Source organism: Dromaius novaehollandiae, chromosome W (assembly GCF_036370855.1).
Source record: "Dromaius novaehollandiae isolate bDroNov1 chromosome W, bDroNov1.hap1, whole genome shotgun sequence".
Lineage (NCBI taxonomy): Eukaryota > Metazoa > Chordata > Aves > Casuariiformes > Dromaiidae > Dromaius > Dromaius novaehollandiae.
This window is the reverse complement of record NC_088130.1, coordinates 45,783,544-45,810,121: the sequence shown is the minus strand read 5'-3', so window position 1 is coordinate 45,810,121 and position 26,578 is coordinate 45,783,544. Positions and strand designations below refer to the sequence as shown.

Genomic DNA, 26,578 nt, shown 5'->3' with positions numbered 1-26,578 from the left:
TATGCTACTAGCCATTATTAAGTATTAGTGTGCTTGCCACCCTGATAAGCCACCCAAAGAGCCTTTGCTAGCCAAGCAGGCAGCAGCCAGGAGGGATGGATTGGCCTTTGCAGCTCCCTAAAACAGACCCTCACTGTAGCTGAGCTGACATCTTCCACTGGCTCTGATGACCCCAATGAATGGATGATTCCTGACCAGCATCGCTGGGGGTTTTCTTTTAGGATGTTGTTTCCATAGTGGTGTTTGCACTCCTGAATCCTTTGGTAGTAACCTGTCTGTAACTAATTCTGTTCTTAATAATTCTGCTTCTGTCAGATGTTTACCTTTCTTATTTCTCTACAGATTTTTTTTCAGCAGTCTGAGTCAAGGTAACACAGCCGTACTACTTCAGAGCTGGCCTGGATTTCTAGTACAAAGAAAAGTAAACCCCTTGGAGAAAAGGGGGAAGCTCACAGAGGGGATTACAGAGAGTCACATATAGCAGGTCAGGAATTTCCTGATGAAGCACTTTTTCATTTAAAAAAATGCCTGCTTGTCAAAACTGAAACAATTCACAGAACTGTGCAAATTTCAGTGCGACTTGCACGGCAATAATTCCTCTTTTCTAGAGTTACAGCAAGATACACACAGCTGTGAAATTGCTGTGAGCGGGGTACACATCACGCGTAGCTAGCATTTCAATGGTGATGTTCAACACTGACCATTTCAAACCTGAGGTGAAGAATCTCCGATGCTGTGATTCACAGAGAGCATTAGCAAACTGAGAGATTTCTGGACATGACCGACTAGGGCACCTCAGCTAGGAGGAGAAGCAAGGCTCAGGGGATGTGGAGAAAAGGCCTTTTTGCAAAGAAGGGAGAGCCATCCACCAAGAGAAATGCAAGAGGGCTGGTAACACTCCTTAGGAAGCTGTGAAGTCAAGGAGCTGATGGCATCAGATGTTGAACAACCCTCCTGGGAGCACTGGGAAAAAGGAGGACTGGACAGGGACCAGCATACCTCACTGTTAGGGGGTGAATAGGCCGCTTGGGATGATGAAACTCCAGGATGCTCCACTACCAGGTTACCGCAGGGTAATGCAGCCAGAATTGCTTCACTGCAAACCTTGTAGAGCTCTGGTGAGCAATCTGCTAGGCATGCAGCTGGAGCACAGACCCACACCAGGCTCATGGTTAAGCATGACATGAACAGCAAAAGTAGATAGCAGAAAATGATCTAGAAATAGAGACAGGGAGAAAAAAAAATACAGAAGGACTTCGCATTTACTATAAGATGGACTTTACACAGTTTCCTAGGCTGAGGTATTTTATGATCACAGCCTGTGAGACCCTGGGCACCTTGCCTGAGAGTTACGGGAATGCCCCCTCTCCCTGCACCCCACTGCTTACAGGCAGCCAAAAGGGATGGCAGGGTTCACGCTCCCGCAGGTGTCCTGCTGGCTGTGCGCGCAAGCCACAGGCGCTCGGGCAGGGTTGCAGGCTTCAGGCTGCAGCTGTTGATTTGTCAAGACACGCAGTTTCAGGCACTGACCAAAGAAAGCATCTTCCGTATTCTTTCTGCCACCTGATTTGAAACTCGTCATTCTGTCATTTCTGGTTTTTCATTCCCGTAAGTGTAAAAGCCAGGGGCTGAAAGGGGTGATTTGGCAGCTTACCCTGCTGCGTCTCTGCAGGGTGAAGGCGGCACCGCTACACCACAGCATCACTGCCCTTTTCACTGGTGCCCGGGCAGCAGTCCTGAGGAAGCAGGCACTGCTGGCAGCATCGGTCTTTGCTCTCCCTGCTAGCCTCATTTCTGCAGTTTTATTTTCCTCTGTCTACAAACCAGACTGGAAGACTCAGCTGAAACAAGCCGTGAATTAAGGACTGCTGTTCTACAGCTAAGCTGCACAGAGTATCCAAGGAGCTGGATTACGTCAAACAGTATTGTGGGAGCTGTTCTGGATTTATTTCTCCGTGTTACGAGTCTGACGTACGTAACACTTGTTTTTCCAATGTGTATGCATGTGATCCATTGGATTCATATAAAGTGTAATTAACTATACATTTAAAAAGTTAGATATGCTGTTGCGCATGGCTGACAAAAACAAACTTCTTTGGTCCTAACATGCAGCACATGTCTTTCTTAATTATTCTGCCATTACTGTGTGCAGTAAAAAATCAGCGTTCATGTGTTCCTTGGGTTACGATTCTCTACATTTCCAAGATTTGCTTCCCTGGGTTAACATACTGCCTGCTACACGTGGGTGGTGCTGGTCACGTTCTTGGACCGGCTGCTTTATTAGCATCCTCTGGAGGGTTACAGCTGCAGTGCCTTTTTCGTTAGCCCAGTACTTCATAATCTCTAATGTCCTGCAAAGCCTCTGCACCGCAGCTAACAGAGCTTCCATACTGTTTCAAGAGGAGATATGAGTAGACCACATGTACCATCTTAAAACACAGACACCTATCTATAAAAGGCAGATAACTATTCTAAGCTTGAAAAGTTTAAGCCAAGCTGTTTAACTTAAGATCAATACTGTATTCATTAAGGGAGAATTTCACTAATGTGAAGGACTTGACTTAATTCTAGTGTTGTTTGGAAACAGCAGCATAAAAGCGATGACAGAGCTGTGCATGACTGCTCGAGACTTCCTGTAACTCATTTTGCTTTCAGCAGAGCTCATGCCTTTTTTAAAGATAGATAGAAAAATATGGCAAAGTGGCCGGAAAGTGAACATTCAGTTTTTTCTTCTGCTGGGCAAGTAGCAGTACAACGAACATTGCCTTTCAGTGGGCCACACCGCTGTGTTACCCAGGGGGGTAACAGGGGATGAGGCCTGCCTTTTTTGTCTGGTAAATTGAATGCGGTCTTCCAGGAGCAAAGTTTAAGTTCTCAGGCAGTAATTTTTAAACAAAAAGAATGGGGTCCAAACCTTCCTGCCTTTGTCCTGTAACTCCAGAAGATGTATTTCAGGCATGATTAAGGTCCAAAGCAGGCTATTCCAACATGCACATTTTTTCCAGCAGAGATTTTGTTCAGTTGGAGCCGAACTGCTGGGTTTCTTCCTTGGGGATTTCTGAGGTCCAGCAGCCCTGGGAGAAGAGTTACCCCAGTCAGGATTTGGGATGTGAAATTTCCCACCATGGCTGTACAGGTGCCCTGGGAATCCCACACTGAGGAAGTGTCTGATTTATTGCTCTTTAATTGACTGGCTGAGGACCATGTAAGCTCGACTATATGGGCTCCGCTGAACTTACCGAACATACGCAAAAATAACTGCAGTCCCATGTACCAAAGCTGGTTCTTGCTGCATTGCAATCACAAAATGTAGCATAGATTTCTGTTGGAGATGCATTTAACAGATATATAGGGCCCTGAGCTAAAAATATTAATCTGAGCTTGCGCTCAGTGACACAATGGGCATTTTTTTTTTAGCTCCCAGAAATACCCTGGTTTAACCTGCAAAATGTGCTTTTATACTCCAGAGAGTATCCTTTCTGTACCTCGGTAGACTATTACTATATGTTCCTATGTAATTCTGCTATTGACTGAACCACAGAAAATTATTTATCAGACTTTCTGAATACACATTCCTTGCTTTAAAAGGAAAGAAAAGCCCTGACTCTGTACATTAAATATTGATACATGGTGCTTCCTAAGCACTAGCGGTCATTTAATATGCAATTAGCAGTGTAAATAACTATTTATAAATAATATTTTTATTAATATATGTTTGAGAAGAAAAAAAAACTTTGTAGGTAAGTGAATGACATGACTAGTAGATACTGTGTTGCCAGTATGGGACCCCGACACCAGTGAACGCTGTTGGAGTGGCATATAAAGCTCCCTCCCTTGTTCAAGAGCATGCAGAGTTTATTCATTATTTTTTTCTGAAGGCTGTACTTATTTTACAAACATAATTTTTCAGTAATTTTCCCTTTTTGGGAAAAGTAGCAGGAAACAGATACATACTTAAAACAATTACAGAAGCAGGTAAAATAAATTCTGGTAATTTTACTTCAAAATGTGGTTCTGTTCTTCACCGTGACGATAAAAATACAAGCTGTGGGACTGCATATGCACTGTGCATATGTATATGCATATGGCCTAGGCATATGCGTATGGCCTTCAAAGCCAGGCCTGTGCAGTACCGTGCAATAGAGCCTTGCAACCTCACGAGACTGGGCTACGGAAAGTGCCCTCTGGCTCAAGGTCCCCGTTTGCCAGCCCCAGCGTTGAAAGCCCCCGGCTTCTCCCTTGCTCCGCAGAGGCCAGCCGAGCACCGCACCTGCGACGGCCAGGGCAGCTCGCCAGCCCCGTGCTCGGCGGTGGAGGCCGGCCAAGTCCGATAGCAATAGCACAGGATAAGCAAAAGGCAACCTCACTCTCTGCTTGCAGCGTTGTTTCTTCAGGGATGACGAGATTACATTTTAGAAATAGTGTCTCTGTAATACAGGCCCTGAAAAGGAAGGTGTCATTTCTACACAGATATTTTCCAGAACTGCACATGAACTTACACATTTTTCAGCTGTTGGCAAAAATCACTGTGGCATCTGGGTAGAGATCTGCTGCATTTCCTTCCAGGCTGTGCTCGTGTAGGAACTGCGCTGAGGAGTGGTCCCTAATCAACAAACGCTACCTTCCAGTACACAGAATACTGTGCAAACACAACATAAAAATGCAAATATTTTCTAGTTCAGTCCCCCCTTCACGGCATGCTGCTGAGAGCAGAAGAGACACTCCCACTTCTTGCTGGTTATGTAACAATCTGAGGCTATTCAGCTTCTTGAGAGCTAATAATTCCTTTATCAAAAATGACGGAAATGTAATAACGATGCCACTACAGAATGTAGTTTTCCAAATCCAATTCAAGCCTCAACACAGCAGAAGTCCTATTTATTGTTCTGAAATGAGGGCAGTTCGAAAAGATAAGAACTTCATATTATTCTTAAATCTATCTTTATATACCTATTCAAAACCCTGCAGTGCTGATAAGAAAGTGTAATTCACATGTATATCACAGACAATATCACATGTGGATTTAGCAACAATTTATTGATCCTGTGCCTTACTGGGGCTGTCTTACAACAGGCTCAGTGATTACATGTAAGTAAGTTTTATAATAACAGTGTTTGGGGTGGCAGAGTTCTAATGTATGCATTTCTAAAATAAGGTGTCACTAGATCATCTTCAGTAAAAACACAAATTTTAATGAATTTTCCTTTATAAAAAGGGCTAGCAGAAGAGCAAAACTATCGTCCCCTTACACACATGCCTCGCGTGCTCTGTGGCATGCAGACATGTTGCCAAGTTCCTCAGCCTGACACCAAACGGAAGCATTAAACTCTTTCTGGAGCAGAAAGACCGAAGGAAGATTTGTGGATCAATACTACTGATACTAGCAGTATTCCAGTTCAGCACTGTTTTGACAGTAGAAATTAATGTTCCTCTCTTACAGTCAGGCCTGCATTCTCATTTCAGTGCACAAAGGTTTATGAGCCTAATCCAAAACCCACTCAAGTGAAAAGAAATCTTTCCTTTTAATGCAATGTGTTTCAGACCAGTCCAAATATTTATTAATAGTACTTACAGTGTTAGGCATAAATTTCTGTACTTTCAGGACAACAGTACACCTTCAAGCATTGCTGAATCCTGAACTCTTTTACTGTTTTTTTTTTTTAATCTAACTCTTAAAATGTACCTGTGTAATTATAAGCATGGAATGATGATCAGACTGTATACATATACTACATAATCCTGTCAGCATTTGTACAAAGTCTTAGTTACTGTCAGCCAAATTAACAACTTTTGCTGAAAAATAATTCACAGCATTTTTAATGCATTTCTAAATGCTAAAATCATCAAGCACAAGAAAAATGCAATACCAGGAATTTTTTGTCCTTCCTCTTTCTTTCCTAGTGTATAGTTACAAACTACAATATCCAGAAAAAATAGATGCAACAAGCCTCAAAATTTCCATTCATCTGAATGGAAAGTCAGACTGACTGCACTGTGCATTCAAAGCTACACGACAGCTACAGTCTGGAATGTGAATTCCAGAATTTGATTCCACTTTGTGCCCATCAGGCAAATAAAAGGTCACAGCAGATGCACCTCTAGACTTTCCAAGGGCAATAGAACTTGCACCGTATATGGTAAGGCCTAGCAGCTTGATTGTGGCCTTCAGGATCTGCTTTCCTCAGTAACAGAATTTTCTCCCTATACCAAAACTAGTAAGTCTTGTATAAAGCTTTTTGCTTAGTCTGCATTTTGTTCCGTCTGTCCAAACCAGGATAGTCTCTCTAGACATTTCTTCATTCAGCGTGACTTAATGCAGACCAGATTTTGACATTCAAATTGGCACTATTAAGACTGCTTTGATTGATTCTGAATAGTTTATCCAACTTTCATATAAACAGTAAATACACTTTTTGATGCTGCCCAATCTAAAAGCTGAACTTTAAACAAAAACTGGCAAGAAGACATCAGGCAGATCTTCAAAATACACTCAAATATTCCTAAGAATGGGTGCATTTCCAAAAAAACATTTTGCCTAGCTCAAATGTTGCAGTAGGACCTGAGTAATAATGCATTACTATAGATGAGGCTTTAGCTTTTCATGTTAAAGCAGCTATTTACTGACATTCAATTGCCTTGGACAAGGCAATTGCTTCCTGCCATAAATGAAAAAGACACCCAAATAATTTCATGGCATCTGTGCTCTCCTTAGCATTAGCTGTCCCCTTGGCAATACATCATGTCCATGTTAGCGAACCAATCCCGCATGTGGGACAGCAAGGATCAGGGTGAGGAGAACGCAGATAAAATCTCCCCAAAGCTGGGATTTTCACGTTTAATTTAAAGCTGCGCATTACGCTCTCCAGACACCGAATCTCTTGTGAGCTGCTGAGGGAGCCTGAGGAACGGGCACTGCTGACACCGCTGACCTGCCTCACCATCCAGCACCATCTGCTCCGTGCGAGTTTCCAGCCTGCCTGCTGCCTCCTCCTCCTCAGCCTTCATGATAACACTACCCCCAGTACCCTTTCTGTCTTTCTTCTCCAATTAATCTTGGACCTTTTTCTCATCATCCTCCACACCTCTGCAAAATGCTTTCTTGAGCCAATAGGGCACTGGTTCTCTGCTCGCTTCCCACCAGAGATGCAGAAATGGCACTCTAATTGAAACGCCAGAAAGTGCTCTGGCTTAAAATAAATGGCCACGGGATCTTGTTTATCTTGCCTCCACCGTCCTGCCCTAGCCTGCTGCGACTTGTAAAGAATGCGGCTCCTCTGGGACTCGGAGCGTGCCTTACACAGCAGGCTAACGCAGCAAGCACATGGCTAGGTGGTATTAGGTCATAAATAAAACAGCAGCAGCAGACACCTCCTCTGAGCATAAAAAGCCCTAATTGCAACACATTTAAGTTCTCTATTCAGAAGCAAACCCTCTCCATTAGACTCCCGAAATCTGCTTTACTTCAGGGAGTAAAGCTCTTCAGCTGAGCTCAGCAATCAGTCTGGCAGAGCAATCCCCTTCGGTAGAAACTGCCAGAGCAGACACAGCATGAAAAACATTGCCCATCCTCCTTAAGATTAATTTTTCCCCAGCACTCCCTGGCATTCCTCGGCACCACTGGCATTCCTGAGCTCAGCCCTTGGGGCAGGAGAGCAGGGAGCTGTACCACCAGCTTGTGAAGCGCTTTGAAATACTGTTCCACTGTTTGAACAGGCCAAGGGGAAAATCAGCATCCTATTCCTCTGCTGGCACATATCATGTTTAGCCTGCCTATTTTGATGGCTCTGAAACACTGCACCTTGCTCGTACGGTCCTGGTGCTAGCATAGACAGTGGGACAGAACAGGGCAGCTGCAGAAAAATAGCCATAAGCCTGAAATTAGGAGCATCAAATCCATAAGTTCAAAGGTAAAAGCAGTGAGGGAAAAGGGGTTATCCACAAGAAGGCAAGAGGTGGTAGATGACAATTTGACTGTTCTCTACAGTCCCAGGTGACAACTTTCCTTTCATCATTGAAACATCTACCCAACATTTTGGGATCAAAAGCACAGGGGAAGACTTTTAACACCATGAGGTTTTCTCATACATTTTCTTCGTGAGTACGTGTTTACAGGTATAGATATTTCCTGACACACACAGCCTCTCAGCCCAGCGTGAACAGGGTAGGCAGGTGCTGTACACTCAAATTTTACATGACTGGTATCAAAACTAGTCTAGGACTCACTCATTTTGCAAAAATACAGATTTCTAAGTTTCCGAGTTATCTCGATTTGGGTATTTAAAGAAAAGAGTTGGCAAACAATAGGAGAAGATATATTCACCTTCAGAATGTTTCAACTGTAAAAACTTCTGGACATTTTTCAAACACATCATCTTGGATTTGGGCTCTGACTGTCCTGGCAAATGATGAAGTGATGGCATTTTCTGACAAAAAAAAGTCAAGTATTGCAGTGAGAGATGCATTTATTTCATACACAGGCTCATCATCAACTTAAAAAAGACAGCTAGTACTGTCATTTTTTTCACAGGAAAAGTACATTTCCCCCCCTCTGAATTTTCAGATCTAACAAACCTTTTTTTCCTCTTAAGTATTTCTGTGTATATCATGAGGTGTGCACTCCATCCAAAGGAGTCGATCTTCTCTCCAGGCTCAGGGTGATTATGTGGCTGGGCACTAATTACAATTACTGACACTGTGCGGGGGGGGAGCTGTGCGCATAGTGCTCATTAGTGAAAACTAGACGTCTCTCTCTGACACCCTCTTCCCCTCCCTGCCCTTAATACTGTGATTGTCGGTGTTGCCAAGAGTCTGAGGATTAGCTGTGCTTCACAAACTCGGGCAGCTCCATTCCTGTGCGCAGGGTAAGTACTCCAGCCTTCTCCAGAGCAAAGGCCGGGTGAGCAGCATCCGTAAATTTGTGCCTGATAGCGAACAACACCAGTCCTCTCTCTGCATTGAAGAATAACAGTCTGCCACGGCTATAATCCAACAGGATGCCAATCCTGGCTGGCTGTTCTGTCACCCGGACGTCGCTCATTACACTGGTGTGAAGAAATCTGTAAAGAAAACTGCAGGAAAATGGAAACCAAATTACAGTGAGCATTCTCATTGTCATTTACCAGAAATAACTTATCATTTAATTCCCACCTATTAACAGGTTGTTGCATATAGCAGTGTATCATGTGGCAATAGGGTTTTTCTCAGTACATAACCCTCCTACCTGAGCAAATGCGGCATTACTTCAAAGCTCTTGTTTGAGACCGATGTTGAGGGTTTTTTTTAAGGTGCATTATAAGATTTAATAAGTGCAGGGTGTCTAAAATTCTTCTATAGTTGCTTTTTCCTTGTTACTGAAATTTGCAAAAATGAAGCAGACAAGTCCTCTGTGCTTTCACGATTTTTGAAGCTCACCAATTCTGTTCACATGAAGGGCAAGTAACTTCCCAAGCAGACCAGACTGATTCAGCTTTACCTGGTTTGTGTAGGACAGCAGTGCATGCACCAAGAAGTATCATTCAGCCCCAGGACATTGCTCTGTGAGGTAGCCTCATAGCAAATTCCAATCCTGTAGTTTCTGCAGGCAGAGACAACGGTTTCCCAGTAGTGACGGCCCCGAGCAGGCAGCAGTTCACCCAGAACTGAAGGAAATCTATTTGTGGAAAGGTATACAGCAATGTGAGTCTGGTGGTAGACCGACAGTGTTGTGATATTTCTTATAATCACATCATGCAGCATCATCAAAAATTACTAACGAATTAAACTCTGTTCTTCTATTTGCAGATTTTTATCAAATATTTGAATGTTTTCCCTGAAAGTCAGGTCATCTTCATACTGAGATGGACTCACCTTGAGGATTGAAAACTATGGAACTTTACCCAAAAGTAGATGAAGCTAGCAAAAGGTGGAAAATGTGACTCTGGAATCAAATAAGATCTTGGATTTACAGATTACATTTTACCAGGCTTGTTCAAGCTGGAAAGCATGCTATTTTAAGTAGACACAGTGGCTGTCGTCTTATGTGGATTCGCTTCTAACAATAAAAAGGTGCTTAAACCAGTAATACTCCATTCCATTTTAAGAAGACATATGAATATAACGCAACTGCGTACAAGTTGATCTCTGTTTGTAGTCAGACTGATACCAGTATGCCAAAAAAAAAAAAAAAATCATGTTTCCAATGGACAGAACTAGTCTGGTACAATTAATCTAATATACCCCAGGGGCTCTCCCTGAATTCTCTGAAGCCACAAATGCTTTTGAAAATGTTACCAGTAATGCCCTAAGCAAAAGAGCAAAGTAAAAAGACTGATTATTTCTAGCCACAATCAATTCAAAAATAAACCCACAATTCTGGCCAGCCTGGGAAGCAACAAGTTGCTTCAAGACTAAAGTTTTCTGAAGGATTAAACAGTGACTACGGATTGAAGCAAACCCAGTTGTCCCAGTATGTATCTCCTCTCTGACTACTGCCTTTGACCTTCTGTGGATGTTCCTCAGTGCAACATCAAACTCCTTCCAGCACCTATATCAGTGCTGCAACAGGCATTATTGAGGGGTGTTGAAGGCGGGGGGTCTATCCCATAATGTCCAGGGGCTGCATGATTGAAACAATTTGTTTTTTTTAAAAATTAGTTAGCACCGAGTGAAAGCTACACATAGACAAAGGTGGAAGTTAGGGACTTACGGCTGTGCTTGGCGTGCAGCTACTCACCCAGTGAATCGGGCCTTCTCGGGAAGGCGTATCACGGTGCCATCAGAGGAGATTTGCAAAGCGGGATGAGCTGTGCCATTCAGTACATGAAATCTAGTTCCTGGTACAATTCACGACAAAGAAACACTAGTTCTGAGACACTGGCAAAATTGACTTCAGATGAATCACAAAATGTTAAGTAACAATTACTACCATTTTTGTGGGACAGTTGTACTTGCTGGCAGGTAGGAGTGACAGAAAATTGAGTGAGAATGCAAAGACTGTTCCAACTTGTGCCCATCTGAGATGGCAGTCTTCTGGCAACTAGGCCCAGGAATCATAGCAGGTTATATTATTCAGAAAACTAATTAGGTGATAAAGAAGTCTCTGGTATTAAAGAAGACTGAATCATTTTTAATCAATTGCTTTTTCAAAGTAGCAAATATGAATTTTGAGGCTGATTTGGAGTCATACACAATTTAACACTATCTATCTGGAAATCTTAAAGTTTAAATCAGTCATTACATTTTAAAACATGCTCAGCTTGGTTCCTCATCCCTGAACCTCAAAGTCGGTAAGTTTTTTATTGTTTTTTAAAATCATGAAATCTTTTATTAGAATGTGTTCTGCCAAACTCAAACAAACTGAGATCCCTGAAAAATATTTAACCATTTCATATCTCTGACAGCATTCAACAGCTTTGCTTCTGAGCTCACACCAGTTTTTACATTCACATAAATTTACCAATTGCAAATGAAGTAGTCCCAGATTGTGCTAACTTCAAGCAGATTAAATCTGGTCCCTTTTATCTCAATAACACAGTTATTTCTGTATCTGAAAGTTCACTTATAATTTCTGGAGAAAAATGCCATCTCTGACTGCTTTGTCCCTCCATCCCATTGTTTTGATACCAGAAAATGGTGATCTACCTTTAGTTGAGATGAGGGCAGCTTCACTCTGTTCACTTGTCCCAGATGCGTTGACAGCCCTCAAGTAGAAGAAATAGTTCACGTTGGGCTCCAGGGATACTTTCAATTCAGGCTTCTTTATTCCAGCAAAAGATCTGCAAATGGAAAAGATTTTCATACATGAAAATGCATACAGAAATCCAAACTAGGAAAGAATAATTTATGCAAACAGCTAAGCCACCTAACCGCATTGTTGACTACTGAAACAACAGGCACCATAGGGAAACTCCAATTGGGAAAGGTGAGCATTGTTTTCACAAACGATCAGGTTATGTAGGAGCTTTTCCATTTTACCTGCGGCATCCTCCTTAGTCTGATAATTTTTCAGGCCTTTGTTCCTGCACTGCCTTGTCACTCAGTGCAGTCATTTGGTGCAATGCTGACTTTATGTTCATTTTGCAGTATAAGTCATCATGCAAAATGCAAGCAGCACAGAATCAAATTCTCATCCTCCACCTGTAAAATGCCTGCAGTACAAAATGAATAAGCTTATGAAGAAAAAGAGCTCATAGTTAATTCAGCTGCACAGGAGTGAACCTGCTTGCAGTGCTGGTACTGTCTGGGCGCATGTTCCAAATCCACAGAAATGGATGCTCTTATCTGAGACTGCACAGAAGCCGTGCACTTCCTACTAAGAACTCCTTGCTCACAAACTGTTCATTGACACAGTCTTGGCCTTGACTCCCTCACTGTGTCGAGCTCTCCAACAGGCTGGTGTTGCAAGAGGCAGCAGCAGGGGAACTGCCTTTGCACAGTGCCCTGCTTTGACTAAGTCTACTCTTTGCGATGCCTCAAAAGCTGCGGCCTCACATCCTCAGCCACTGATGCCTTGACACACTCCAGGAAAATGAGAGTCAGCACCCACTCAATCTGCTTCACAGGCACTTTGAAGTGACAATGAAAGTACTTTGGATGCCTAGAAATATGCTGAATTTTTTTTTTTAATATACGGTTGTGAATATGAAAGACTGGCTTAACAAATTCTTATACACAGGATCCTGGTTGTCCTCATTTTTGCCTCCTATAATAATGGCTAAGTTAAAGAGTATATACCCATTGCACTGTATACGAGTAGGTAAACACGGTTTATCTCTACAGACCAGACAATTTCCCCCCACAAATGCTCATAGGAATCTTCAGGGCAAGTATTTAATTCTCGAGCGTAATGCAGGTCTTTTGAGATAACCCCCTGCCCTCCAGGTTCAAAGAAGATAACCTCAGTGGTACTGGGATGAGCTGAATGCAGGAGTCCTGCTCTGCTCTCCAGCAAATTCACAAAAGGGACACACGTAGATACAGCTGTAGATTTATTCAAACACAGATCCAGACCTAGGGCTGAGGCACAGCACAGCCTCTCGCCGTGAGCCGGCAGGCAGGCTGGTCACAGAAACACCTTCTTGTTTTGCGGGTTTGCTGCGGCAGGCAGAGGAAGACTCCTGCGGCAGACACCCGCAGGGGCGCCCAGCCCCGGGGCCTGGATGCTGAGCAGATGAGGGCCACGTCTTTAGAGAAGGAGAAAGGCAGGGACAGGCGGTCGGAAATGGAGCCCAGGAGGGTCTCCCTCTCGCGGATAATGTCTCTGTGGGAAGCTAGATTAAACAAACCACCTTTTCCACCACTAATTACTGTGACCCCACAGGAGGTAAGGCAGGCAAGTCGGCTAAGATCATTGCTATTCATTTACAGTGACTGTTTTTCCCCAGCTGTCCCACCAGAGAGCAGTACAAACTGGAGAATAGCCTGTGCTCACCCATCAGCATTTTTCACAGGCCTGCCTCTGCTAACAGATGAGGTAAAATCCCACAGCCCTACATATTCCAAATTCCTGTTAACTCCACGTAGGGCGCTGTGTTTAGGAGGATGCCATTCTGGGAAAAGGCTGGGTGCTTCATCTTTCTCATTAGTCTGTAATAGGTATTTTGTAATGACAGCTGTCATTAAAAGTGATTTGAAACACTCAAAAAAAGCGCTAAGTGCTTTTGTGATCTTTCCAATTTGAAAGAATTTCACAGCATTTGTCTGGTGCTAGAATTGATGCAAGTGGGGTTGTCCAAACCTGGTAGCGATTACACTGTTTGTTTCTCTCCTGTGAATAGCAAAAGCCCTGATCAAGAAGCACTTCAGCGAGGCGCTGGGAGTTAGGCAGGCTGGTCCATTCTTACTGAGAGGTTCAGGGAAGAGGGGCAACCAGAGAGGTGATCTCCAGACATATAAGAGGAAAAAGGCTTGTCTGAGTATAGAGGGCATGAGAAAAAGGAAAAATGAGAGCAGAAGAAAAATATAAGATGGACACTGAGCAAGGAGGCAAATAAAAAGGAAGTAAGAGAAAGGACAATGGGGATGGAAGCAGAGACATGGGAAAAGAAGAGGGCAACCAAGCTTTGAAGAAAATTACCCATACTTCCTAGATAAGTCTGGGTCATTCTACTGTTTAATAGCACCACTCTGACATCTTTGGGTGAATCTGAAGCAGAGAACACTGCAAAGGGGTTTTGAGCAAAAAAGTGAGATAAAATAAAGATATACTAAGCTATACATGCAAAACGACTTGTGTCAACAGGTAGATTAATATATCTTAAGCACAATAGTGTTCTCTATGTAGAATCCTCTTCTGTGTCTTCTGGAAAATGCCACACAAGTCAGTGTCCTCCCAAAGAATTTAGATTTTCTCTTCTCTTTCACTATTGACTATTTAACTGATAACTATTTAATAAAACAGAAAATTGCCTCTAAACTTAAGTAGACAGGTATATATGTTGATGTCTGAGTAGATCTGGGGCAGTCGTATCCTGGAGTCTGGATCACAGAGTCTAGGGATTCAGAAAAGATTTGGGGTCCAGCCAGTTGCAGAATAGGATCAGCCAAAATTCTGACCTGGGTCTCTTCCAAAACTGAAATTCTTCAAATCAGAATTTGGTTGTCAATTTAAATCTGAGAGCAACAGCATACCTCTTTTCAGCTTTAATAGCAACACAAAAAAAGTCTGGACTTTAAGCAGATCCGGTCAGTAAAACAGTGATCAGATTTTCCAATAACGTTCTCTGCTTGGTAATCTGTTTTAGTCAGCTTTAAGCTTCCTAAGAATAAGAGCCCATCAATTTTAGCTACAATTAAGGCTTAAAAAATAGTCCTGCTGCTGCCAACTAATGAAACAGAATATGCCAACAAGAAGGAATTTCATTCGCAACAGTCGGTTTCTCTGAGCCAGCTCCAAGCTCACAAGAGGCTGAGTGCAAAGAAGAAACAGGTCTTGCTATTGCCTCTCTTTCTGTCTAGAGAATACGGTGAGGGGGAAAAGTGAACACCGAGGGCTCCCCAGGCTCTCAGCAATCACTGTAGTTGGTCATGCTCCAGGTTACTGCTGCAATCAGTAATAAAAACTTAAGAATGAAGAGAAAGCATAAATAGAGCCTTATAGATTGCTTAAAGCAATACAGGACAAGCATGTGAGAAGGGAAGGGAAGATGCATTTATGAATTCCTGACTGTGTTGGGGAAAAGCCTGTTTCATTTCCAAGTTCTTGTAAGAAGCATTACATCTAGATCTTCCTTGAGTTAGCCTGAAACAGTTAACCATGTAATTTCCATCACGGAAGGAAGAGAAATCCAACTGCAAATTTTTTTCACCTATTTCCTACTTAAAATACACCTCCCTACTTTATAGATGAATGGAAATGCAGTAACATTACTGTCAAAGCACAATGCATCCTGGCCCTTAGCCAGAATGTTAAGGTTTTCACACTGTTCCCACAATATCTTGGTATCATTATAGGAAGTTCAGAGCATAAAGATTCAAGAAACATTTGAAGATGAAAGTTTTACGTATTTCCTCTTAATCCTTCACTTTATGGAGAGCTCAGAGAGGAATCTGTAAGTCTCAAAACCCAGTCTCCAAAGTTCAGATACTTTTCTGTTTAAACCAGAGCAGGAAGAAGGTGCCTGTTCCCTCACCTTTAAATTGCCAAGCAATATTATATCAGCAATTGTCTGTAAGACTTGCGATTTACCTGGTTTCAGGGAAATCTGATGCTATGTTTTGATGTACCTTTCTCTCATCAGCATTCCCATCTAACGTCAAGAAAACAACACCTAGAGAATATTTTTTAGTATTGCATGAACCCAGCAAATGATATATAGTGTTTCAAAATGTCCTCTGCGTTGTAATTGTTATTCCTTCTCTCCACTATCCCACTGAAACCACACCTCTAGACCTGTACTGATACCACTGATGTCAAGTTAGAAGTGAAAGCATGCAGGCTTTTCCAGATATGTGTGGAAGTACACAGAAGGGCTGGAAAAAGCTCTTGAAGCTAAAAATAAAGAACAAGCTGCTCCAAGTTCCCTTCCAGCTGTGCCACATCATTCCTTTCCTCTGCCTGTCCCAGGCACGTAATTCTGCCTGCTATGGGGTTAGAGCACCAAAGCACCGCCTACAGTAGCCCTTGTTGCTATCTTACATGGCAAACTCAGCCGAACAGAGAGGATGAGCAGTTCCTATTTTCCTCACATTGCTTCCTGAGCTGGAAGGACATATGGGCAAAGCAATGTGAGGGAGGTTTTCTCTCCTGTTTCAGGAGTCAGACCTGTTCCATGGGTAGATGGAAAATTTCAGTCGCAAGTGGTGCCAATCTCACATTGATGGGGAGGATGACACTCAGTCGGAAGAACCCACACTTCCACTTTTATGAATTCACCTCACACTGTACTAATTTCTGCCTCCCTGAGTCTTACAGATTTCTCATGCTGTGATACATGGTTTCCATCTGAGCAGCCCACACAGCTAATCCCTGGACTACATTTCTCTCAGTTTTCCATCTTCCTCCCACAGCTCCATTGACTTCTCAACACAAAGAGGCTGAACAGCAAGCACACAGCAGAGCTCTGGAAACTGAAAGAAATATTTCAAAGACTCCTAACCTGGAAAAAGAATCAACCTGTGAAGGAGCTTTAAAATCACAGCAGCAGGCAAGGGATTCATTGTTGCAGAAGAACTAAAATGATCTTATGCCGAAACCATGTCCCTCACGTGGCAGGCTGAAAGAAGGAGAAAATCCAGAAGGAAATCCAGAAAATCTAGAAAGGTGGTTTTTTAGATTTTTAGATGGTATCGGAAAGGCAAATCTTCATGAGGATTTATTTCCAGAGATTCCTCAAATTCTCTCTCTGGGGAACTGGGACTGCTCCAGGATATGCAAAAGGGTACAGATGCCTGACCCACACCAGGGGCTCCTCAAACAGGCCCAGCTGTTCCCTGGGGGGACACTTCTCTCTGCCTGGTCCCTTGGCACTGTCCCCTTGCCATTGGTGGGCTCCCAGCATGATAGGTGCAGAAGAAGCTGTGCAGTTTGGGATGGCGCTACTTTCTCCAGGCAAATTTGAGGAGGTGACTGATCATCTTTGCCAGTACTTCCCTCAATCTCCTTCCCCAATCTCTGCTTTCCGCTGTGGGATCTGTGTTTGGCTGGTCTCCAAGACTAGCTCAGGAAATCTGCTCCCAGTCTCTCTTCTGGGAGGACAGATCCAGGCTTTCAAGGAAAGTGGCTAGAAGAAACTGTAGTGTTTCCAGGCCCAAGTGCTCCTAGGTGGTTATAAAGACACAGCTTTATTCTACATAATACAGGTACTCAGCATGGTGAGTCTAGGCTCTTTCCATACCAAAAAAGACATTCAGGCAGTTCCAGAAAGCAACGCAGCCTAAGATCTCACTCACCATCTGGAGCTATTTGTCTCACTTTATCAGCTACATACGGAATTGATTTCTAGTCCTAACTTCCACTTCAGGGGCGTTACATGGGGGAATACAGGCAGTATGCTCCATCCACCAGTGGTCTTTTTTTCCCTTGGCTTTGTGCAAAAATTAAAGACAAATCTTAAAAAACCTCTCTCCTCTCATCCTGTGCTATTACAGCATGCATTAAAGGTTAATCTTAGGCAGGTTGCTTTCGGAAAAGGAGAGAATCATTGTTTTGAGGGAAAATAAGTGGTAAAAGGAGGTCTTTGACACTGAGAAAAGAGGTGAGAAACCTTCTACAAATACGGAGATTTCAACTGAAGCAATTCTGAGAAAATTCGTAATTTTGTCCTGTCTGAGTTTTTCACACTTGTCACAGCAAAAGGCCAGCTTCTGCCCACAGAAAAGTCAAACGTGTCTCAGTATAGTTATAAACATTTTTGATTTTGCACAGGCTCCCTTGGAAAAGGGAAAGGGTCAGTTCTGACAGCTTGTTGCCACAGTTTTTTCCACACAAGCAAACTGCCTGGTGTTAATGCCACCTTGCTCACAGATTACAGAAAGCAGCACATTTTCTGTTTCAGATTTGGGAAGAAGCAGCAATCCCAATTAACAGCAAATAAACTTAAGTGCTAACACACAGCACAGGGTTTGGGAGCAGCTACATTATCCCTGACACAGCAACTTTGGCAGCTTGACAGGGACCTGATGGCCTCATAAAATATGCATGAAAAGGAGCAGATCAGAAAGCAGGAGAGCTGTACAAGACCCCCCTCCTCTTGTTTGCTTTATCATAGCATGCTGATGCTGGGTGGAAAAAAGCTCTCCCAATACTGCAGAAGTCCTTTATTTCAATTTCTCACCTACTTTTGTAAGGAGCAAAGCTCACACAATTGCACTGTCACAGGTATCTACTACAAGCTTGTGAACCCTTTAGTCTCTCGTAACTAATTTTGATCACAAGGGGTAAAGCTCTTCCCCAGCTATCAAGTTTCTGTGAAGTTCATGTGAACTGGCCCTGATGAGGGAAAAAGACCTCTGTTAGTGCCTGCGGGGTGGGAAGGAGAGGCAGAAGTCAGCTAGGCCGATGCTCCCACTGGGGCTCATATGCCAAGACATCTCTGCTCCCTCTTCTCAGACCTCTTCAGCTCTTTTTTTCCTCTTCCAAGGCTCAGCTGTGCCTGGGACGGGCTCTGCTCACAGAGATGGCAGGTGAGTCTCTGCTATCGCTCACATTGCGTCCCAGGCCTGCTCCTGTCTCGGTCCCCAGGAAGCGGAGAGCGAGCAGAGCGCAGGCTCCTCCGTCCTGTCCCGTCCCACTCCGCACTGCAAAGCTCAGCTGCCCTCTGCCCTGCCGGGGGCTGTGGCGGCTGCGGAGGGGGGATTTCTCTTCTGGTGAGCACAACTCTGCAACTTTCGGTTGATCACAGACTGCACAAAGTCTTGAGGGCTTTGGCCCCAAGCGCAAGGCACTGTTCAGTTATGCAAAATAAAAAGAAAGTATTTTTATGTCTCTCAGCCTAATCTCATAGATTAGTATCTGGCCTCTGAACTCCTCAGCACACAGAAGCTGATTTTGTCTTTGCCTGGCTGAAGACAGAGTAATCTCTTACGTAACAACCCGCTATCTGGAGAGTGCTCCTTAACGTCCGCCTAATCTCCCCGGGCTGCGGGCCGCGCTCGGCACTGACCTGAGGCCCTCGCCTTCGGGCGAATACTGTCGGCAGTACTCCAGGGTGAAGGACTCGGGTGCCTGCGAGCCGGCGCGCCAGCGGACGGTGGCCGTGTCCCAGCACACGGTGCAGTCCTCTGCCCTTATCACGGGGGCTGCGGGTGCTGCGGACACAAGGACATGTTAGCGGCACTGCGAGGAGCGTGCCGGCAGCCGTCTCACAACAAAAACAGTCGCTCCCACAAAAACAGTAGACAAAGCTGGCACGGAAGGTCATCCTTTCTCACAGCTCGGGGTAGTTATTTTTGCCTGTCCAACAATAGTCTGTCGCTTATTTGTGGTTCAATATTATTTTCCTCTGTAGTTCAATGGCAGAGGGCAACATTAGAGAAGAAAAAACACACCGGGAAAGTCATTGTGTGTATTTGTGCAATTCTGCCCATACTTAGAATATCCATGCAGATTTTTCTGCCCCTCCTCAAGCGCGTTTGCCCATTTCTGCCATGCTTCAAGGAACAGAGCACAGAGGCAGGACTGGGGCAGCTCTCCCCAGATTAGCCCCCTCCTGCCCTCGGCAGTCCCTGCGTGAACTGCAGCAGAAGCAAACAGGATGCTGCAGAACCGAGGCTGAAATGGTGACTTGTCTGCTTAATTATGTCCCGCTTATTTTTGCAAAGCAGCTACTAAAATTTGGACCTATAATTTCTCCTTTCTAAAGCCTCAGTTTAAGAACTACAGGCCCAACTGCAAAGATAGAAAATGAATGTAAAACAGCACACTGAATGCAAGTAATCAAAGCTATTGTGTGAAATAGTACATCAGACACTGAAGCCTGAAAATGGATTCGTTATATTCACATGCTTTATCTCTTTCCAGGGAAGAGCAACATACATGAACTTCTTATAATGTGTTGTTGATACTCATATAGACAGCCTTAACATCAATCCCTAAAATAAATGTGATGGATTAAAATAAAAAGCCATAGGAAGTTATTTTGTTTTTAAAGAAATCAGTTTTCAAATAGGATGCCTAAAACAAAAACAGAAATTAGACTAGAGAATCTTACAGAGCTGCAACCAACCTTCAAATTACATTCTGTTTTGTAGCACAAATAATTTGTTATTATTAGAAAAGAAAACACGCATAAGCTCATATGCACTTTCCCGGTTTAGTGAAAATCAAGAGGTTAGCAGTTCAGGTTAAATTGTACTTGATATTTTACTATAGGAACAGCCAATCTAGATATTCACCAGAACAAAGAACCCATGGGACAGATTTTCATCTAGTAATAAATCTGTGTAGCTCCCTTGGCAATAATTCTTTAACTCTCTTTTGACGTATTTGATTATTGTCCGTTTTTAAATGCATCTGTTTCTAGAGAATGAAGAATTAGTACCTAAATCCACTAATACCTGCACTCAGAAACTGACACCCATACACCTAATTATGTATGTACAAACAATACATCACATTTGGATATTCCAGCAAGAGTACAAGTATTTTATTTATTTGAAATTATCTGTCTAAGGAGTAGATGAAGTCAGGATGAGAGCGCCCGCGGTGAGTTTGGAGGGGTGACCAACACGGCCCCCAAGCGCCGGTGGCGCTGAGGGAGCACCACGTCCGCTCAGTGGCATTCCTAGGGGAAACGCTATGGGGTGCATTTTTCCCAACACGAGGAAAAGATCCAGCTTCAATCCACTAATAATGTATATATGCCCATAACTGCATATATCAGCAAAGTATTTTCTTGTATGTGCTACGTTTTCAGTGAATTACTGAAAATAAACTCTCTAAATTCTTTCTTCTGCATTCTTAAATACTGGTAACTTGGTTACTTGAAGAATCAGAGTATTCCAGCTTAACATCAAAGTAGCTGGACTCCACAGCAACACACTGAAGAACTGGTTTCTGTCACTATTGCTCACTTTTCCACCCTTGGTGTTAAGGGGACATAACAGTTTTGTCAGTGCTTCAACAGTGTTCCCACAAATCTACCTGGCAGCTTGACAGAGGGTGTTTAATGAGTTTAATTTGCACTAGCTTGTTTATTTTCCTAAAGAAAGAGGCCAAAACCAACCAAAGACTCTAAGAAATTAACCTCTTCAGAAGGCTTCAGTTTTGAGGAAAAGAATGGTGAGTCTGATGCCAAAAGGCAAATACAGTTCTTAAAAATAATAGCTTCAGAGAGGTGAGAACCTTTTTTAAACTATGATTTGTATATTAGAAATAACTCATTAATTATTTGACCATTTAAGAGGATTTCTACACTGTGCTCTACATTGTTGATATATAGTAAAATCTGAATTTCTGCTTTGAATTCTTTGGAAAATCATCTTCGCTAAAAATATGAACTACAAATTGAATATCAAAGAATTATCCAAAAATCTGATGTCCAGTGGATTAAGTAAAAGACTTGAAGCTATGGTTGCTGCCAACTGATTTCAATAGTTCACTTGGCGCTGTACAGAGTTACTTCAATATTAAATTGTTAAATATCTTTGTCCATGTTTTGTAAATTCATGAACCTAATGATTGTTTTTACCCTGCAGCACTAAAAAAAATCATCTGGCAAGAGGTCTCAGTCAACGTCTAGAATACAGGATGCTTCACTCTACTCATAATTCAAGAAGCAACAGTTTTGTCAATACAAATTATTTAAGAAATTAAATCTCAGAAAAATTAATCAGTCAAGTGAAGCTCATAAGAAATACTTGTCTAAATACTCATCATAATTTATACCACTTAAACAGCAGCAGAGCCTCTCAGCCACACCTGAGATTTGTGCCCCACTGGGCTGGATGCTGCACGTAACCACTATAAAGCAGGCCTTCCCCTGAAAAGTTCATCATTTAAATCAATGCAACGTAGATGTATTTGGAAGGATGGCAGAGAGGCAAAAAATGCAATGATCTCCCATATTTCCCAAAGGTGAGGCGGCAGCACAGAGCAGGCGGGTGGCTTTCCTGGAGCTGCCTTGAAGCGTTGCGGCACACAAGGGAAATTCATAACGTGCCCTTCCAGTGCTGCCTGCACAAGGCCCAAGATTTAAAACACGTTCAAATCTGAATACTTTCAACTTTCCTCCTAGGAACAATTACGCTGCTATCTTTTCACAAAAAGGCAAACATTGTGAGCTGCCTATGATCTGCCAGATGGACTAGACGAAACAGTTTCTTCTGTTTTAGTAACAGTATGACCTAGAATTTGTTTAAGAACCTGAAACCCATAATAATCAAATGCCAGAATATATACATACCTGTTTTAAAAATGGCTTTTTCACTGGGTAAGCTACATCCTGTGCAGTTCACAGCCATGACCCACACACTATAACAGCGATCTGGCTCCAGGTCCTCCAAAATGCAGTGGCTCTCCTTCACCGTCACTCTGTACTCTTCCACCAAAGCTAGGAGAAACAGACACGCACACAGGCCATGATACTCACGCACTTCATTTGCAGGGCCTCTGATTTCTCCTGTCAACTAATATGTAAAAAAAGAGACAGCTAAAAATTCAGAAGGTGTTACTAGGCAAGATCTCAATGTTTTACTCAAAATCAGTTTGGACAGAAAGTTTTTGACCTGCCCTTGAGTTCAGTGCCCTCAAATCCCATTGAAGGCAAGGGGAGAGTAGTCTTCAATATGATAGGCTGCAAACTTGGGACATACAATCAAGAGCTGTCAACTTTGTTTTCACCTCTCTAGAACATAATTTCTCATGATGGAATTTATGTCCGATGCATCCTTCAGTACACAGACACACACACGCACGCTTTTAAGCAGAACCCAGGTGCTTTAAGTGATTCTATGATTAGCCTAAGCTTTCAAATGAGCAAACATTTCAATCCTCTTTTCTCAATTTCCATATTTAAGAATTAAAATATCTTAATGTCATTTTGAAAAAATCTGTGCCCATACGTGGAAATACTGCATTTCTGATTATCCTTTCTTGTCCTAGTTCATTAGGACACATTTCCAAAGTACATGCAGGGCCCTAAATTCCTAATCAGACCCTTCCTCTTGGGAGCTCTGTCTCCGGTTCCTGTCAGTACCAACAGTGTGATAGGGACACATCCACTCTGACAGTTGGGCCACTTCCATAAAAGTGCCTAAACAGAGATGCTGCTTCCCTGGAAGCAACTGCCCTGCACTTTGTGGACCAAAATATTTACCTTGTATTTTGGGGAAGGAAGGGGAGGACAAGGAATGGCATCCAGCCTGCACTCTCCCGCTCAGTTACCTGTCCTTAGTCCTATGCAGAATTTCTTCACAGCCCCTCCTATCACTGAGCTGTGTGCACCTCCCCTGTACCTCGGCCTCCGCTCTGAACGGAGATCAGTGCAGCAAGGGCTGCTGCAGTCACAAAGGTGGGAGGCAGGTCGTTACACACCACTTTGGTCTTTGTTAGCTTGAGGTTCCTCCATACAATAGACCTGGAAGCAGTCGATGGCATCCCCTTCGCTCACAGTCCAGTAGACCGCGATGGAGGTACTTGTGGCTGAGTTTGGTTCCTGAGCTATCAGAATTGGTGTCTGCGGAACTGAAAGAAAAATCTTTAGCTGTTTGATTCACACGCCAGTATTTTGAGCCAAATTAACTACATGTTAACTGTGAGACAACCAGATCCCTTATTTTCACTCAACTACCAATATTTGAGATGAAAAATAATTTAAGTGAACAAATATGGCAAATATTTGGAATAGGGACAACACTGGTGCAGGTTTAGAGCAGTATCTTCATCTAAAATAGGGAAGAAAAAACTTAATTGTTCAGCATGGGATTCTGATTGCCCATTTCCCTCACAGTATGGCCAAAATAAGAACCATTACTGGGATCACCCAATAAAATAATCTTGAACCACAATACTTCGCCAAGCGCCTAGGCTGGACACTACAGATTGAAGGTAGATGAAGACAAAGGTGGGGCCCAGCGGCGATCTGAGGGGAAAGGAGCTTGCTCCTGCATGAGGAGGGCAGGGAAAATGCCCATGCTTTGCCTGGGGCAGGGTGACCCCAGCCCTCTTGACCTGTCCAGGTCCTTCCTCATGGGGAAGTGCCGCCCCAGCAGCAAGCAGGGCTCTCCCACGGCAGAAGGGAGACCTGCTCCTTTCGGTCACAGTTGGAGCTTTCCAACTTAGTGCTCCACTCGGAGGCACACATCCTGATGAAACCTCAGAAGATACCTAGCAATTTCAGGCCATGTCCTCAGAGAGTCCATCTCCTGCAGCACAGTGCAGGCTGCTCTGGGGGACGGACTGTCCTCTCCATTATTTAATCTTACCTTGCAGCACAGACATTAGAGTGAGAGATCACCCTCTGGAAAGGATGTGAGAGAAGAAAGCAAAACGCTTGCTCATAGCAAATAGCATAAGATTGCTCGCTGGTGGGAGGGGAAGCTCGCAGAAGAACAGAGTCTCCTCCAGATGCGGATGTAACTGATCCCCAGAAAGGTGGTCGGGGAAAGGACCCTAGGCACTGGGGGAGAATAGTTTGTCAGACCCACAAAAACCTTGACAACAGCAGGGGTGTGAAAAGAGGTAGGAAAAGGAAGGCACAGACTTCTCACACTTGGACTCTCACAGCTGGGGCAGGGGCTGCTGGGGAGCAGGTCCACCACCTGCAGAGAGGCAGGCTTGTGCTGCAGGTATGGGAACAGGACTCCTGCCAGCACAGCCGTGGTCCCCTGAGACCCAGAGGAGAGAAGGTCCTCTGCGGGCAAGTGAGCCCAAGCTCTGCTTTAGCTAAAGAACCCAAACCTCATCAGGCATCGCACACACATTCCTCACTAAAGTGCCTCAAAGCCCCCCAAGGCCCCCTAAACTTCTCATAAACACCCCAGACTCTGCTGATCTGCACATATCCAACCCAGATAAGACACTATCCCCTGCTAAGGTCATGGCTTAACAGAGAAGGAGTGGAAAGAAGGAAGCAACCCCCACACCCCCCATGTTCATTGTTAAAGTGATTGCAGGGAACAAAAATATGGTTCTCTCGTCGCCCAGTAAATTTCCATATTGCACGCATTCTGGTACGATCTGAGCAGAATGCTTTTGCTTTTTTCAGTTATCTTCACAGTAATGATGATGATCCCCTGTGGCACGAACAAGGCAAATGCAGATGCTGGCTGTTTCCTTATGATTTATACAGAGAGCTTCAAGTACAGCAGGATTGCATCTGCTTCCCATTGAAAAAGTTTTCCTTTTCATTGCTAAAAACAATCTACATTTTGTCTCTTGACTGCATCTAGATTTGACCCATTTAAAAACTGATCATCTTTAGGAAAGGACTTCCTTTCAATGAACCCAGTGGGTAAACCAGTTTTTTTCCTGTGAAGTTGCCTAGAAAGTGTTACTTACGATTACAGAAATCCCACAACTGCAAAAATTATTATTCCAAAACTGAACAGAAGATTTCTTAATGAATGAAACTTCTGAAAAAAAGTTATACATCAAAATTCAGTTTGGAACACTGGAAAACATTTGATTTCTAATTTCTGTTTGCATAATATGAAATAAACTTTTGAAAGGAAGCAATTTATAGCAAGAAGTTGACCTATTTTCTTCAGAAACAGAACATTTCCCTGAACAACAGGCTGGTCCCCTTTTGAAATGAAATTTAGTCAAAGAATGGAAACATTTGCACCTCAGGTTTGTTTGACTAAATGACATTTTCCAAAAGAAAAGTGGGTCATATTTTGATCAGCTTCAGTTTTCACTGAAGTGCTGTGGTATAAGGGAGTTCTTTCCTTGTTGTACCTGATCTCCACAGCCCCCAAGAGAATAAAACAATAATCCCAAATGTTTTATAGAGATATTTACACCTTGCCAGAGAAATGAGGAATAACATTTCCTTGGCTTTGTGGACTTGAAGAAGGAGAGCAGTTACACTCCTCTATGACTTTGACGGAAGATGGTGGCCATCAGCAAAGGTCCTCATCTTCTGGTATAAATGGGCAGGACTCATGGCAAGATTTGGAAATAATAATGTTCTGATTTTGAAATTATTCCCACCCTTCCTGACAGAGCCTAAGTTCTATTATGTTTAAGAGTGTGCTGCAAGGGTTTTTGATGCTTATGAATTTGTTAACAGGGCTGCTTATAGGTGAAAAGAGGAAGGATTTGAGGGAAAAGGACTTTTTTGTGTGTGTATGGAACACTGTTGGAAATGGAAAGTATTTTGACGAAAGCTGTTTCTGAAGTGGTAAAAATAAAGTTCTATGAAATTGTTCAAAGAGTGTTCCTTCTGAAGGAAAAATGTGTGGACTGGGGAAGCATGGAAAATTCACATCTATTTCATCAAATGCTTTCAGTCAAAACAAATTCTGAGAAAGGTTGACATTTGCCTCCAGTATTTGATAAATGATGTACTCAAGGTTTTCAATTCCAGATAAAGTTTTATGTATGCATTTACCTCTTTTCCTTCAGGAAAATAGGCAGGAAAAGGACAGAAACTTGAAAAATTGTGTATTTTTGGTTTACTGCTCACCGAAGTAAAAATAAAAACCACAAGAGCAATTAAAG

At 43.1% G+C, this 26,578-nt stretch overlaps 1 protein-coding gene across 1 annotated transcript in view; it reads right to left on the bottom strand.

Annotated features, from left to right (window-relative positions):
- Positions 1–8,444: 8,444 nt before the first annotated feature.
- Positions 8,445–26,578, bottom strand: part of LOC135324432 (cardiomyopathy-associated protein 5-like) — a 45,669-nt gene continuing 27,535 nt past the window's right edge. The window contains exons 7-13 of the mRNA XM_064500736.1: positions 23,450–23,599; positions 22,320–22,466; positions 19,080–19,224; positions 11,620–11,753; positions 10,712–10,811; positions 9,473–9,649; positions 8,445–9,068 (exon numbers count right to left, since the gene is read on the bottom strand). Coding sequence (XP_064356806.1) covers positions 8,816–9,068; positions 9,473–9,649; positions 10,712–10,811; positions 11,620–11,753; positions 19,080–19,224; positions 22,320–22,466; positions 23,450–23,599 — 1,106 coding nt within the window. The 3' untranslated portion in view covers positions 8,445–8,815. The remainder of the gene's footprint in view (positions 9,069–9,472; positions 9,650–10,711; positions 10,812–11,619; positions 11,754–19,079; positions 19,225–22,319; positions 22,467–23,449; positions 23,600–26,578) is intronic.